The sequence below is a fragment of the Phascolarctos cinereus genome, unplaced genomic scaffold (assembly GCF_003287225.1).
Source record: "Phascolarctos cinereus isolate Bilbo 61053 unplaced genomic scaffold, phaCin_HiC Scaffold_5;HRSCAF=322, whole genome shotgun sequence".
NCBI classification, from domain to species: domain Eukaryota; kingdom Metazoa; phylum Chordata; class Mammalia; order Diprotodontia; family Phascolarctidae; genus Phascolarctos; species Phascolarctos cinereus.
This window is the reverse complement of record NW_027555958.1, coordinates 29379100-29391622: the sequence shown is the minus strand read 5'-3', so window position 1 is coordinate 29391622 and position 12523 is coordinate 29379100. Positions and strand designations below refer to the sequence as shown.

The 12523-nt window shown below is 50.8% G+C and overlaps 1 protein-coding gene across 1 annotated transcript; it reads right to left on the bottom strand.

The window, feature by feature from the left end:
* Positions 1-1605: 1605 nt before the first annotated feature.
* Positions 1606-12203, bottom strand: LOC110222160 (tapasin-related protein-like). Its single transcript, XM_021007031.2, is given in 9 exon segments — positions 1606-2912; positions 3005-3021; positions 4193-4279; positions 6908-7240; positions 8253-8511; positions 8513-8604; positions 8848-9087; positions 10048-10263; positions 12064-12203. Coding segments are annotated over 9 exon segments (1302 nt in total). The 5' UTR covers positions 12107-12203; the 3' UTR covers positions 1606-2897.
* Between the last annotated feature and the right edge of the window lie 320 nt (positions 12204-12523).

Below are 12523 nucleotides of genomic sequence, written 5' to 3'. Positions count from 1 at the left end.
CTTTGTAGATGGGACTGACTGAAAGAGAGAGCTCACTGCTTGTGGCAGCAAGCTGAGAAGGCTTTGGTTTTTGCTGGCTTCAAGAGAGGGAGTATTTCTGTTATTATGGTTAAGGCAAAGACTTGATTTTTCTAGAAAAGTTCGACAGGGTAGCACCAATTCTTCTCATGAGAAAGAGCTGATCCCATAGCCAAAGGCTTCAGCAAACACTCACAGAAGCTCCCCAGCCATGTGCCCAGGAGGCTGTGCCTGGCAGCCAGGAGCAGTTGGTGGGTAGAAACCACGTGTACGGCACCATTCCCCCACCTGTCTCCATCTGCACTAACTGGAGCTCCCCTCTCTCTGACCACCCTGATGTATAGACACCTATAATGCAGAGAAATGGTATGACCAGCTGCATTGCTTTCCATTATAAACAAGATGCAGAAATTCATCCTTTATTGGGATGAATTAGATAGAAAAAACCATCAGAGGCCAGGCCTGGAGGTCAAAAATACTCTACATGTGCATCCATCCATGACCAGACTTGATTCCTGCATATCTATTATCCCTGTGATGATGCATGTATTTGTGGGAGAGTACGTCCCAGGTTTATGGGGAAAACATTTTACTATAACTTTTCTTATTATACTGTTTCATTAAATATCTTTTGCTTTAAATTAATTGTGTCTTCTGGTTGAGTGTTAAGGGCCATCACATCAGTGGGGGCTCATGAACAAGTATGTATAGACTCACAGAGTATCTTGAACTACTTTTAGGGCAGGTAGCCCCTCCCAGAAGGGTAGCATATAGCCTATGGGGTATGTGGAAGGAAGACCCTTCTCCCACTGTGCCAGAGGGAGACTTTACTGGGCAATTATGCAGGTGCGCCTCCAGTCTCTGTCCATCCTCTTCTCTCCCGTTACTTAGTCATGCTCCCAGGAGAGAGGAGAGAAGAATCCGTAGGTCTTCTATTATTCATGTCTCATAGAACAGGAGCTTCACAAGGGCCAGGACCATTTTGTAGGAGACAATAACTGTTTGTTAAGTTGAGATCCTGCCTAGTCTGGCTGTAGCCAGGATGCCCAGAGAGGACACAGACCGCGTGCCCCTTCCCTCTGTACACTGAAGGACCCTCAGCTTGTGGAAGTGTCGACATCAAAAATCACATTATGCCAGGTGTACCCCAGAGGCTCCAGCTGTCCCCAGAAGCTGGCCTCACTCACCCACCAGGTAATTCCTGGGTCACTGATAGAGCTGCCTCTCCTGCTGGGGGTGTGGACATCTTACCCCAGATGCTACTCCTAATTACTAGGCACCTACTGTGTGCCGGGGTTACAAAAAGAGGCAAAAGACAGTCTCCGCCTTTGCTTTGCCTGAGCATTTCCCAAAGTGGACCCCTTCCCCATTCCCTCAAATGAGAGGCTGGAAAGGGAAAAGGTGCCTCCTGCATCTAGACGGATGCTGGTGTATTTTCCAGCCCAAATGCATACTTGGCTGCCCCAAACCCTGTCCCTAGGACAAAGGAGCCAAGGGGTAACCCTCCTTCATCTGTAGGAGGATGCTGGGTGTGGGAAAGGTAGCTGGGACAGAACCCAAGCAGTACCAACATAGATGACATCTGTGTAGAGGTTTTTCAGAACACTATTTTATTTGAGCCTCACAACAACCCTATGAGGTAGGTATTACAATACTGATGTTATTCCCATGGTACCGATGAGGAAACTGAGGCTCAGAAATTCAGTGACTCTCTCAGGATCAGAAAGCAAGTCAATATCTGAGGAATTTGAATGCAGGTCTTTCAACTGCCCCTACAGGACTCTTTCTGCTTTTTCCCTACACTGTAGGGAGGTAACAGACCACGCTATAAGAGGCTCTGGTGGGAGGAGAAGGTGGCATGTGGGTGGATTCTATGGATTTAGGACATTAACACAGCATGCTTTCTTTAATTCTCAATTACCAAAAGCTTAGCTCACAAAGTCTACGACAGGGGTACCCACAGAAGGTGTCCAGAAAAACAACCATGTTAGGTGACATAACCGTAAAAGGAGTGGCGGGCACCATAGAAACCGTGTTATGAATGGAAGCATTGGTAATCGCTGGCATGGGCTGCAGAGTGGGCTGAGAAGCTAGACGGCAGCAAGGCAGGTCCCAGGGCCAAGCTGAGCAAAACGGGCAGCAAGTACTGAGTGGGCTTGAGGTGGGCTGCGGGGGTGATCTGCCAGTGACCGACATCACAGCAACCCTTCATGACCCCAACGTGAGGTTCTACTGATCACACGTGTAGGCTTTGCTCACAAGGCCAGTGCGTACATGAAAAATGAATGAATGAATTAAAAAGCTTTTGTGCCAAGTGCTGGCGATACAAATAGAAAGACTGAAAGGTCCCCTGCCTAGGCAGATGGAAAGGCCTGGGAGTCCAAAGCAGGGAAGATGGCAGGTCAAATTAATATGTCAGATGACAATGTTAAGGGTTGAGAAGGCAGAGCAGAGAAGGTCTGAAACTGGCCCAAGGTGAACACAATGGCAGGATGGGGAGAAGAGTTTTCTAGACTGGTAACTAAAGGTTTGCTCAATGAATGAATGTCAACTCGTCGGTCCTTATCAACAATGACCCTAAACAATAGATAACACTTTATGTAGTGCTTTACGTAGATTATCTCATTTCCTCACAATCCGGTGAGGTACTCATACTTGTAGGTCTCATTATCCTCATTTTATAAATGAGAAAACTGGCTCACAAAGGTCTAGTGACTTGCCTGTTGTCACACAATAGCATGGCTAGAACCCATGTTTCTTCAGGGTCTTTCCAGCCCAAGTTGTAAGAGTATGTTAATTATACAGCACTGGGTGGCTCTCAGCCACTGAATTCCAAAGGTCTCTCTGTCTCTCCTTTTCCCAGCATGTGCTTTGAATTCCTAGTAAGGCTTTCTCTGAAATACAACAGAAGAAAGGATGTGAGAGCCCAGCACTCATCCCCCAACATCTCATTAAGAAGATAATAGAAATTAGATATAGGTCTTACCTTGTCCATGCTTCTCACTGGAAGAAAAAAGAAAGACAAGAAAAGAGTTAGATTGACTGGATATTCCTCTTCCTTGGAGGCTAGGACTGTTTCTTTCTTGTCTTTGTAGTCATGTTCTGCCTCCTTTACGTAAGTGGACCTCCAGGCTCAGTCTTGGACGCTCTCCTATTCTTTCTCTACACTCTAGCTGAGATCAACAGTTGCCATGGATTCAAGCATCATCTCTATGCAGATGACTCCTAATTCTGGGTATTCAATCCTCATCTTTGTGCTGAATTCCAGCCCAGGATTTCCAACTGCGTGCTGGATAGCTCCGCCTGGGTGTTCTACAGGCGCCTCAATCTCAATATGTCCAAGACAGGGTTCATTATCTTTTTCACTAAATATCTCCCTCCTTTGAAATGGTGCCATCGTTCTTCCAGGTTTTCAGTCAAAGAATCATTCTTGATTCTTTTCTCCCTCAAGGCCCATGTCTTATAGATTCCATTTCTTCAGGATCTCTGGCCCTATTGATCCCACAACCGTGAAGATCCAGGTCTCCATTTGCTCCCACCTGGACGATTGCGTTGAACTCCCAATGCTAGTCCTTGTGCCTGGCATCTCCCCTCTCCAATCCATCCCTCCCGCAGCTACCCAAGGGATACTCTCCCCTGCGCTCCCCTATTCTCCCTTGTCACCCCTGCCTCTTGGGACCCTCTGCTCCCTTCAAGGCTCAACTCAAGGGCTACTTCTCCCAAAAGACTTCTCCCTTTCCCCAAATTGTTAACACTCCCCTTCCCAAATCATCGGGCCCTGCTTTTGTACATATCCTTACGTACTGCTCTGTGCACACGTGTATCTCAATAGAATGTAAACTCAAGGACAGGGTCGGGCTGCTTTTTGTGTGCTTGCATCACCAGTGCCCACCCTAGAGTGGGCAACTGATTAAATGCTTGTTGATTGACCCAAGGATTTCTCGGGACCCAGACTACTGTGTGTCCCGAAGGTCCTCAGATATCTCTCCCGTGGGAGGCTGTTGGCTCAAGGGGAGGACAAGGATGGAGCATGCACCCTCCAGTAGGCCTTGCAATTCTGGATGGGACTAGATTGAAGAGCAGCACCCCCCAACACACAACAGGGGCAGTGAGTGTTGCTGATTCCCCTCCCCCTCCCCCCAGAGCAGCCCAGCAAATGAATGCTGGTCTTTACCTTGGTGCAGATACTTCAAAAAGTACCCAAGCAGAGTCATCACGACTGCAAAGATGATTAGAAGCCACAACCCCGGCCCAGACTTTTCTGCAGAGACACAAGGACAGCCCTATGAGCAGCTGGCCTGGACCCTGGGCCAGGCCAGCCCCCGGCCCCACCACGCCTTAGGGGAGTCCCTCTCATGTTAAGAAGGGCTGACTGAGAAAGCTGGAGGAGCAGGATTTGGGAAATAGCTCCCGGAGGGACACACACAAAGGGATCCCTGGCCACTCTCCCTCCTAGGGTTTCACCTTTTGGGGTAGCCAGGTGGTTCAGTGGTTAGAGCACTGGGCCTAGAGTCAAGAAAATCTGAGTTCAAATCCTGCCCCTGACACCTACCACCTGTGTGACCCTGGTCAAGTCACTTCACTCCTACCTGCCTCTGTTTCCTTTTCTACAAAATGGGGATCAGAGACAGTATGCATAAGGTGCAATACAAATGCCAGTTATTTTTCATTACAGTTACATCTTAAGCTGCCCCAGCTCCCCAACTCTTCCTGGGACACTGGACTAGAGGGAGAGGACCAGGAGGTCCATATGACCTTGGCTGGGCCAGTCACTTAACCCCTCTGGGACTCAATTTCCTGATCTGTCATATGGGAAGGTTGAACTCAATAGCCTCTGATGTCCCTTCCAGCTCTATCTGTGTTCCAATGACAGAAGACTACAGAATGTTAGATCTGGAAGGGACCTTTGAGGCCATCAGATCTGATCCCTTATTTGATTTGATTTGATTTTAATTTATTTTTTGCCTAGGCAATGGGGTTAAGTGACTTGCCCAGGGTCACACAGCTAGTGTTATGTGTCTGAGGTTGGATTTGAACTCAGGTCCTCCTGAATCCAGGGCCGGTGCTCTATCTACCGCACCACCTAGCTGCCCTGTGACTCCTTATTTTATAGGAAAGGAAACTCACAAAGTTGTAGGTGAGGTGGCAACCTGCTTTGGTGGAGGGGAGTTTCCTCACATAGGAATTCCCTAGACCAACTAAATGACAGGCCCGCCCCTCTCCCTAATCTCGTGAGAAAACTGAGGCTCAGGGACCCAGAGAGAGCCCGGTCATTCAGTTGAGAGCCCTAACTCAAGCTGAGGCCACTGGATTCTAAAACCATCCCTCAATCTTCCTCTCCCCCCACCCCCCCCCGGAGAAAAGCAGAACTGAGAGGCAGCAGGAGAATGGGCAGAAGGTGCCAATGAGGGAAAAGAAAAGGCAGCCTGGGGCAGAATTCTCCAAGGGAAGCTTCCAGTTGGATCTGAAATCCCAGGAATTCCCCAGCCACTATGCTCTGGCATCTCATTTCTTTCCCCAGTAAAAAGCTGCTTTTTGAAAAACTCCAGGCTTGATGAAGCTGAATCAAGTGGGGGGGGGGGTAGGCCAGGCTATCCCAAGGAGGAAGTGGAGGAGAATCAAGAGGAAGAAGGGGGGAGGAGGAGGAGAAGGGGGAGGGAGAGGGAGAGGAGGAGGAGGAAGAGGGACAGGGGGAGGGGGAGGGGGGAGGGAGGAGGAGAAATGAAGAGAGAATCGGTATGGCCTAATGATGGGCTGTCACCAGGACAAGAACGTATCAACTTTGTCTGATATTCCATCACAGAAATCAATTGCTCCTTTTTTTTTTAGGCATTTAGGGTTAAGTGACTTGGCCAGGGTCACACAGCTAGTAAGTATAAAGTGTTTGATCTGAGGCTGGATTTGAACTCAGGTTCTCCTGACTTCAGGGCCGGTACTCTACCCACTGCGCCAATTGCTCCTTTCGAATGGAAACAGAAGTCCAAAGACCTGGGTTCAAATCTCGCCTCTGATGCTTCCTACTTGGGTGACCATTTATCCACATCACTTATCTCCCTAGGTCATGAGAAGGGTTGTGTCTGCTGGCCCCTGAGGTCTCTTCCTGTTACTCTCTGTCTAAGATCCTATGATGTCACTTTTGCTTTTGGTAATCTGACCTCTAGGCCAGGCATGGCAGTGTCATATACCATCAGCTTGGAATGAAAGAGTGAGAAGGGACCTATCTCAAAGGCCATCCACTCCAACATCTTCATTTTACAGATAAGGAAACTGAGGCACAGAGATTAAGCTCTTTGCCCACCATCACATAGTTGATGGGAAGGGTCAGCGGGGTTGGGGCAGGTAGAAAGGGAATCGGTCAAGGATAGCAGTGATCTTTGATCTGTTCTCACCTGGGGTTTTCTTTTGTACTTCCTCTTTCAGGGATCCTTCCCCAACTGATTTCTCACTACTCTGATCATTCCTACACCCGTCGCCCATCTTCCTAACATTCAATGTCAAGGTGAGACTGACCCAGTCTATCTGATGTCCTGTTTGCCAAGTCTGATGGTGGAGTACTTTGTTAAGAATTCAGAAGGACCTCCCACTGCATCCAGGGCCACCTCCAGTCGTCCTGGTCTATATCTGGCCACTAGACCCTCACGGCTCTGGAGGAGAGAGTGAGGCTGGGGACCTTGCACAGCCCTCCCTCACTGAAATCCGATTCACTTGCGCGTCATGGTGTCACCTCCCTGATGTCATGGTCCTCTTTGAGAACGAAGGACAAACAACTCTGGGGAGATGTGGCTGAAGTGAGATGCCCTCCCCTCCCTTCCCAGGCAGGTATCCCTGGAGACGGGAAGGAGGGATTGGGGGTTGATGGGGATCCCAGAGCTGGGCTGACCACAAGTACCTGTCACCCTGATCGTGATGCTTTTCCTGATGGGGAACTGCAGGCTCTCATGTTCCACCCGGCAGGTATAGCGTACACCATCATCCCGGAGTGAGGCCTTCAGTAGAAAGTAGCTGGAGAAGCTGTAGGTTTCGTCACTGCTCTGCCGGTGATTGCTGAAGATGACATTTCTCACCACCTCGGGGAGCATGCGGCCTTCCATGGGCTCACGCAGCCATTGCACGTGGGCTTCTAGCGGGAAGTAGCGGCTGACGTCGCAGGCCAGCTTCTGCTCCTCCCCTTCCTTCAAGGTCAGGGTTGGGGTCTGGGGGCTGATCGTCACTTTGGGGGCCTCTGGGGAAAGAGTAGAACGGGACCTTGAGTGCCGTGGAAGGGAGGAAGAGGCTGTTCCTGGGGACTGGCGCTGGTGTGGGCGCCATGGGCAGGGGAAAGGATCGGAGAGCTGGCCTCAGAGTAAGGAAGGTCACCTCTGGCACTGGCCAGCTGTGGGACCCTGGACACCACTCTAAAACTAAGATTCTGAGTGGTTGGCCATCTCCTTTGTTAGAGGAAGTTTCCAACCAGGACTAAATCCAAGGTCTATTCTGAACCCCTTCCCAAAACTCTCACATAAAAACTACTATTAATTCCCCTATTCAAATGGAAGCTTCTTGAGGTCAGTTCCTGTTTCATTGTTGTCATTGCCTCCTTGGGTCCTAATGCTTGAGACTGGGACCTCCTTGAGAACAGGCACTTTGTTCTCTCTCTCTCTCTCTTTGTATTCCTGGCACTTAATGCCTGGCACATAGTAGGTGCTTAATAAATGCTTGCCAACTATCTGGTATACAGTAGGTATTAATAGATGCTTGTCAGTTGATCGGTTGATTTGTCCTGCCTCCAGAACCCTGAGATCATTGGGAAGGTCACCCTGGGAGCCATGGAATTAGATTCTCCCTAGGCCACGGGGAGCCACAGAACTTAGGTTGCCTACGTGGGCTATCCAGACATTGCCAAGTTCAGGGGATGTGTTGGGGGACGGGGTTTCAGATAAGGCATATTCATTGATAATAATGATACATTAGAAAGTAAAGTCTATGAGAAATGTACAAAATTCTATGAGGCCAGGTGAGAGAAAGACCACTGCACCCACACATATTCATAAAGGAGCTAAATGACCTTAGACAAGTCATTTGCTGCTTTTCGGTCTCAGTTTCTTTCTCTACAAAATGGGGACAATAATGCCTGGCCTGACCAGGCTGGTGGGGACATCAGGAGGACAAATACTGTTGAGGTCATGAGGCAGTTCCCTCCATCACCCCCTCGTCGGCTCAGGGGAGAGAACAAAGAGAAAGAGAGAGTTAGTTACCCACAACAGCCACGTCAATGCCAAGCTGTCCGTGGAGCCCGGCTATGCTCACAGAGCAGAAATAGCTGCCCTGGTCCTTGACCGCCATGTTGGTGAGCCGAACGGAGGCGTTGCCACGAGGAATCTCGCTTGGGAAGGCCTCAGCCTGCTTGTGAAGGTGGGTCACCTGGCCCTGTTTGCCAGCATACTTCAGAACCTCTTGGTGCCACCCCCCCTTCTGCCGAAATATCCACATCACGTCCACAGCCTCAGCCTCGGGGGGTATGGTCCACGGTGAATCCACAGCTGAGGAGGACCGACCCCTGTAGCTTCACCTGGACTTTGGAGGCCTTGGTGTGAAGGGAAAACACTCCTGGGGGGAGAGGCACAGAAGCAGCATTGGGGGCCTCCTATCAGCGGGGAAAGGAATGGGGGCAAAGGGCAGGAGGGCGATGTCAGCTGGAGAATGACCAGGATGGGGGCAGTCAGTGGAGGTGGGGATAGGGGTGCAGAGACAAAGGAGAGGTCAGGACTAATCCAGAGGCGGTGTCCGGGACAGGGACAGGGATGGGGACAGGGACGGGCTATATAGCTGGCCTCCCGCGGGGTGGCTGACCTGAGAGGGGTGCTGGCCCAGGGCCCTGGGCAGGGTTAGCAGGCTGGACGCAGAAGGTGGTGATTCTGAAACTGCTGTCTGTGTGGGTGATAGTCACAATGTACCAGGTGGGCAACTGGGCCTGGTGCCGAGGGAGGCCCGGCCACAGGATCTGCGTGTTGGCGGTGAAGTAGCGGTTCATCCTGCACTCTAGCTTATCCACATCCTTGTCCATATGAGGGAGAAGGACCCCTGCCTTGTCTGCAAATACACGTGAGGGGTCAGAGAATGGCTCACCTCCATGCTCACTCGCTCCAATTCCATTTCATTCCATTCTAAATTTTTACGAATGGCCTACTGTGGGTGGAGGAAATGTGGCATATTGAATACAGAGCTGGTCTCAGAGCCAGGAAAACCTGGGTTCAGATTCTGCTTCTGACATATACTGGCCGTGTTACCTTGAGCAAGTCACCTAACCTCTAAGTGTTCCAAACAGTTCTCTCAGACTGTACTTTTCAGAGGAGTTGTGGATCTGGGTGGGAGGTAGAACTTAGACCCAGGGGATTCTCCCTGTCTTGAGCCACACCACCCCCTCCCAAAAAAACTGTGAATGGAAGTAGATACCACTCACACTCAATCACTAAGCACTTACTGGGTGGGAGTCACTGGGGGCCTGGACCTGAGATTTCATCAGTGTAGGAAACCCCTGGGTGAAAAAAACACCATCTACTCCCTTCTCTACAACTTAGCAGCGGAGACGGAGAGTTGTGAAGGGCACTGAGAGATGTGACTTGCCCAGGGTCACACAGCCAGGTTGTACCAGAGGTGAAACTTGAACCCAGGACTTCCTGGCTTCCTAGTTAGTATTTCTGATGCCTCTCTCCTTCCCAGTGTGGGTATACAAAGACCAAAGCAGTAAACAAGCCCTACCTTATAGAAATTTCTATTCTAATGGGCTCACTCATTACTTACACATACCAACACTTCTAAGTTCACACAATCATACCTACAAAGGCACACACATTCTCTCTCCCTCTCTCTCTCTCCCTCTCTCTCTCTCTCTGTCTCTCTCTCTCTCTCTCCCTCTCTCCCTCTCTCTCCCTCTCTCTGTCTCTCTCTTTTCCAGTCCTCACCCCACCACCCACTCTGGCAGGGATACAGGGAACCCTTATTGGAAGCCCCTCTTCATCCCTCTCCCCATGGCGGTCAAGAGACACTTACCGTACAATAGGAAGGTGTCATCACTGGCCTGGCGGGCCAGGGTCTGGCTCTCAGAACTGCTTAGCACAAGCTGAATATGTTGCCACTGAGGGCGTGGCTCTTTGTCGAGGGTCGTGGAGGGATCTACGGGGATCTCCAAGATGCAGGGCAGCTGGCTGACCTTCCTCAGCTTCATGCCAGCCTCCACCACATGCCAGCCTGAAATCCATAGCAGCCCTAAGATAATAAGAGAGGAAAGGAGAAAGTGACCGTTCTGCCCTTGAGACCAGTTGGTTGGAGGTTCATGAGCCGATCATGGATCGGAGTGGATGGCCTCTTCCAACGCTGAGATTCGATGATGAGCCCAGTTTCACTGCTGCCAAAGCGATCCCTGCCAATGAGCTGAGGATCTTGGGGTCAGCCCTGCCTCAATCAGTCAATCAGTAAGAATCTAGTAAGCATCTTCTATGTGCCAGACTTGGCCAGTGAGGTGGTGCCAGGGTGCACAGAACGCTGGACCTAGATCAGGAAGACTCATCAAATCCAGACCCAGACACTGACTAGCTGTGTGACCCTGGGCAAGTCACTTCACCCTGTTTGCCTCAGTTTCCTCATCTGTCCAATGAACAGGAGAAGGAAATGGAAAACCACTCCTGTATCTCTGCCAGGAAAACCCAAAATGGAGTCACGAAAGTCAGACGTGACTGAAACGACCAAACAACAAATGCGTCAGACTGTGCTAGGGATACAAAGACCGAAGAGAAACAGTCCTTGCCCTCAAGGAGCTTATATTCTCCTGGGTGAAAATACAGACACATAGAAGTGTATACCCCCAAAATTGTCCTGATCTGTACTTTCATAGGGGTGGTAACCTCCCTTAGGAGGAAATTCCCTATGCCTCTGCAGACTTGGAGTTGCTTGGGGCACTGGGAGTTTAAGTGACTAGGCCAGGGTCACACAGCCAGTATTCCTCATAGAGGGGGCTCAAACCCAGGCCAGCTCCCTATCTGCAGTATCATGCTGCCTCCCATATGTAGAACATACACAAAATAATACTGTGGACAGCATATACAATTTAATAAAAAATAATATTTGGGGGAGGCACTAGCAACTTGAAGGGGGGTCAGGAAAGGTCTTGTGTAGTCGACGGGGTTTTAGCTCAGCACTGTAGGAAGGTAAGAGTTCTGAGAGGCAGCGGTGAGGAGAGAGGGCATTACGAGCATGGGGAACAGCCACTACAAAGGCGGAAGGGGAGGGGGATGGGAGATGGAACACTTAGGTTAAGAACAGCAAGAAAGCAGTTTGGCTGGATTGAAGAGTGTGTAAATGGCTCTAAGCTTCCTCTTCTTCTCCTTCCTTCTGCTCTCCGGTTGTCCTGATCTGTGTCTGGCCACTGGACCCACATGGTTCCGGAGGAGAAGGTGAGGCTAGTGACTTCGCGCAGCCCTGCCTCACTTAAGTCCGATTCCCTGGCATGCCCTGGCATCAGCTCCCTGATGTTCTCTTTGAGAGAAGGACGGACGGCAACGAGAAGAAACAGCCTTCCAGGAGAAGGAAGTGAAAGAAACCCAAGTCCTGAGGTCCTCTGGAGTCTGTCTGCGGCCAGGTGGCCAGGCTGCTCCACCCCTCCTCAGTGGAGGACCCCCAGGATCTGGGGAGGCTTGGGGGAACAGCCCGGCAAAAAGCAGGCAACCTCAGCCCCTACGCCCAGCCCTCTCCTCAGAGACCCGGAGATCCTTAAGTCAGGGCCAGGGCCACCTCCCAAGCTGCGGGGCTTGGCCAGGGAGCGCCCTAGGACATTCTCTGCTCCGTTCCTCTCCGAGGGAGCACCCTAGGCAGTCCACTCTCGGAGCCCCTCCCTGTTCCCTGGGCAGTCCCCTCTTGGAGCCCCTTCCCTGGGCTACAAGAGGAATAGGGGAGGGCCACTTGCCTCTAGGCAGAAGCCCGGAGGGCTGGCAGCCACAGCATCTGCGGGGCTGCCCCAAACACATCCCCAGGGCAAGGTGAGCCTGGCAGCTCCTCAGGGTCAGAACTCACCAGGGCTGAGCAGGTACAGGGCCAGCATTTCTCTTCCCACCATTCCCCAGGACCCTCCCGGGGCTCTTGAAGCCCTCTCCACCAGGAACCTCTGAGATTCGCTTTCCTTCTCTCCCTCAGACTCACTTTCAGTTTCATTTACTTCTGAGTCAACACAGGGCAGGGCAGTACAGGGCAGAGCTGGGATCTCTCCCTCTGCCTCCCGGCTCCCTTACTTTGCCCTCTCTACCCCTGCCGTGAGACCGAAGGGCTCTGAGCTGGGTTTGGGGGTGGGGCAGGGGGGCACACACAAGACGAGGAAGGAGCCAAGAACCGAGTCTCTATTTAGCAGTTCTCCTGGAGTCAGATTTTAGGGTGTCAATGAACTTGGGTTGAGAAAAAATATATATCTTTATTCTCACTGACTTCTAACTGAAATTGAGCATTTTCTTTAATTATTTGAGACCATTATTCTGAGAAG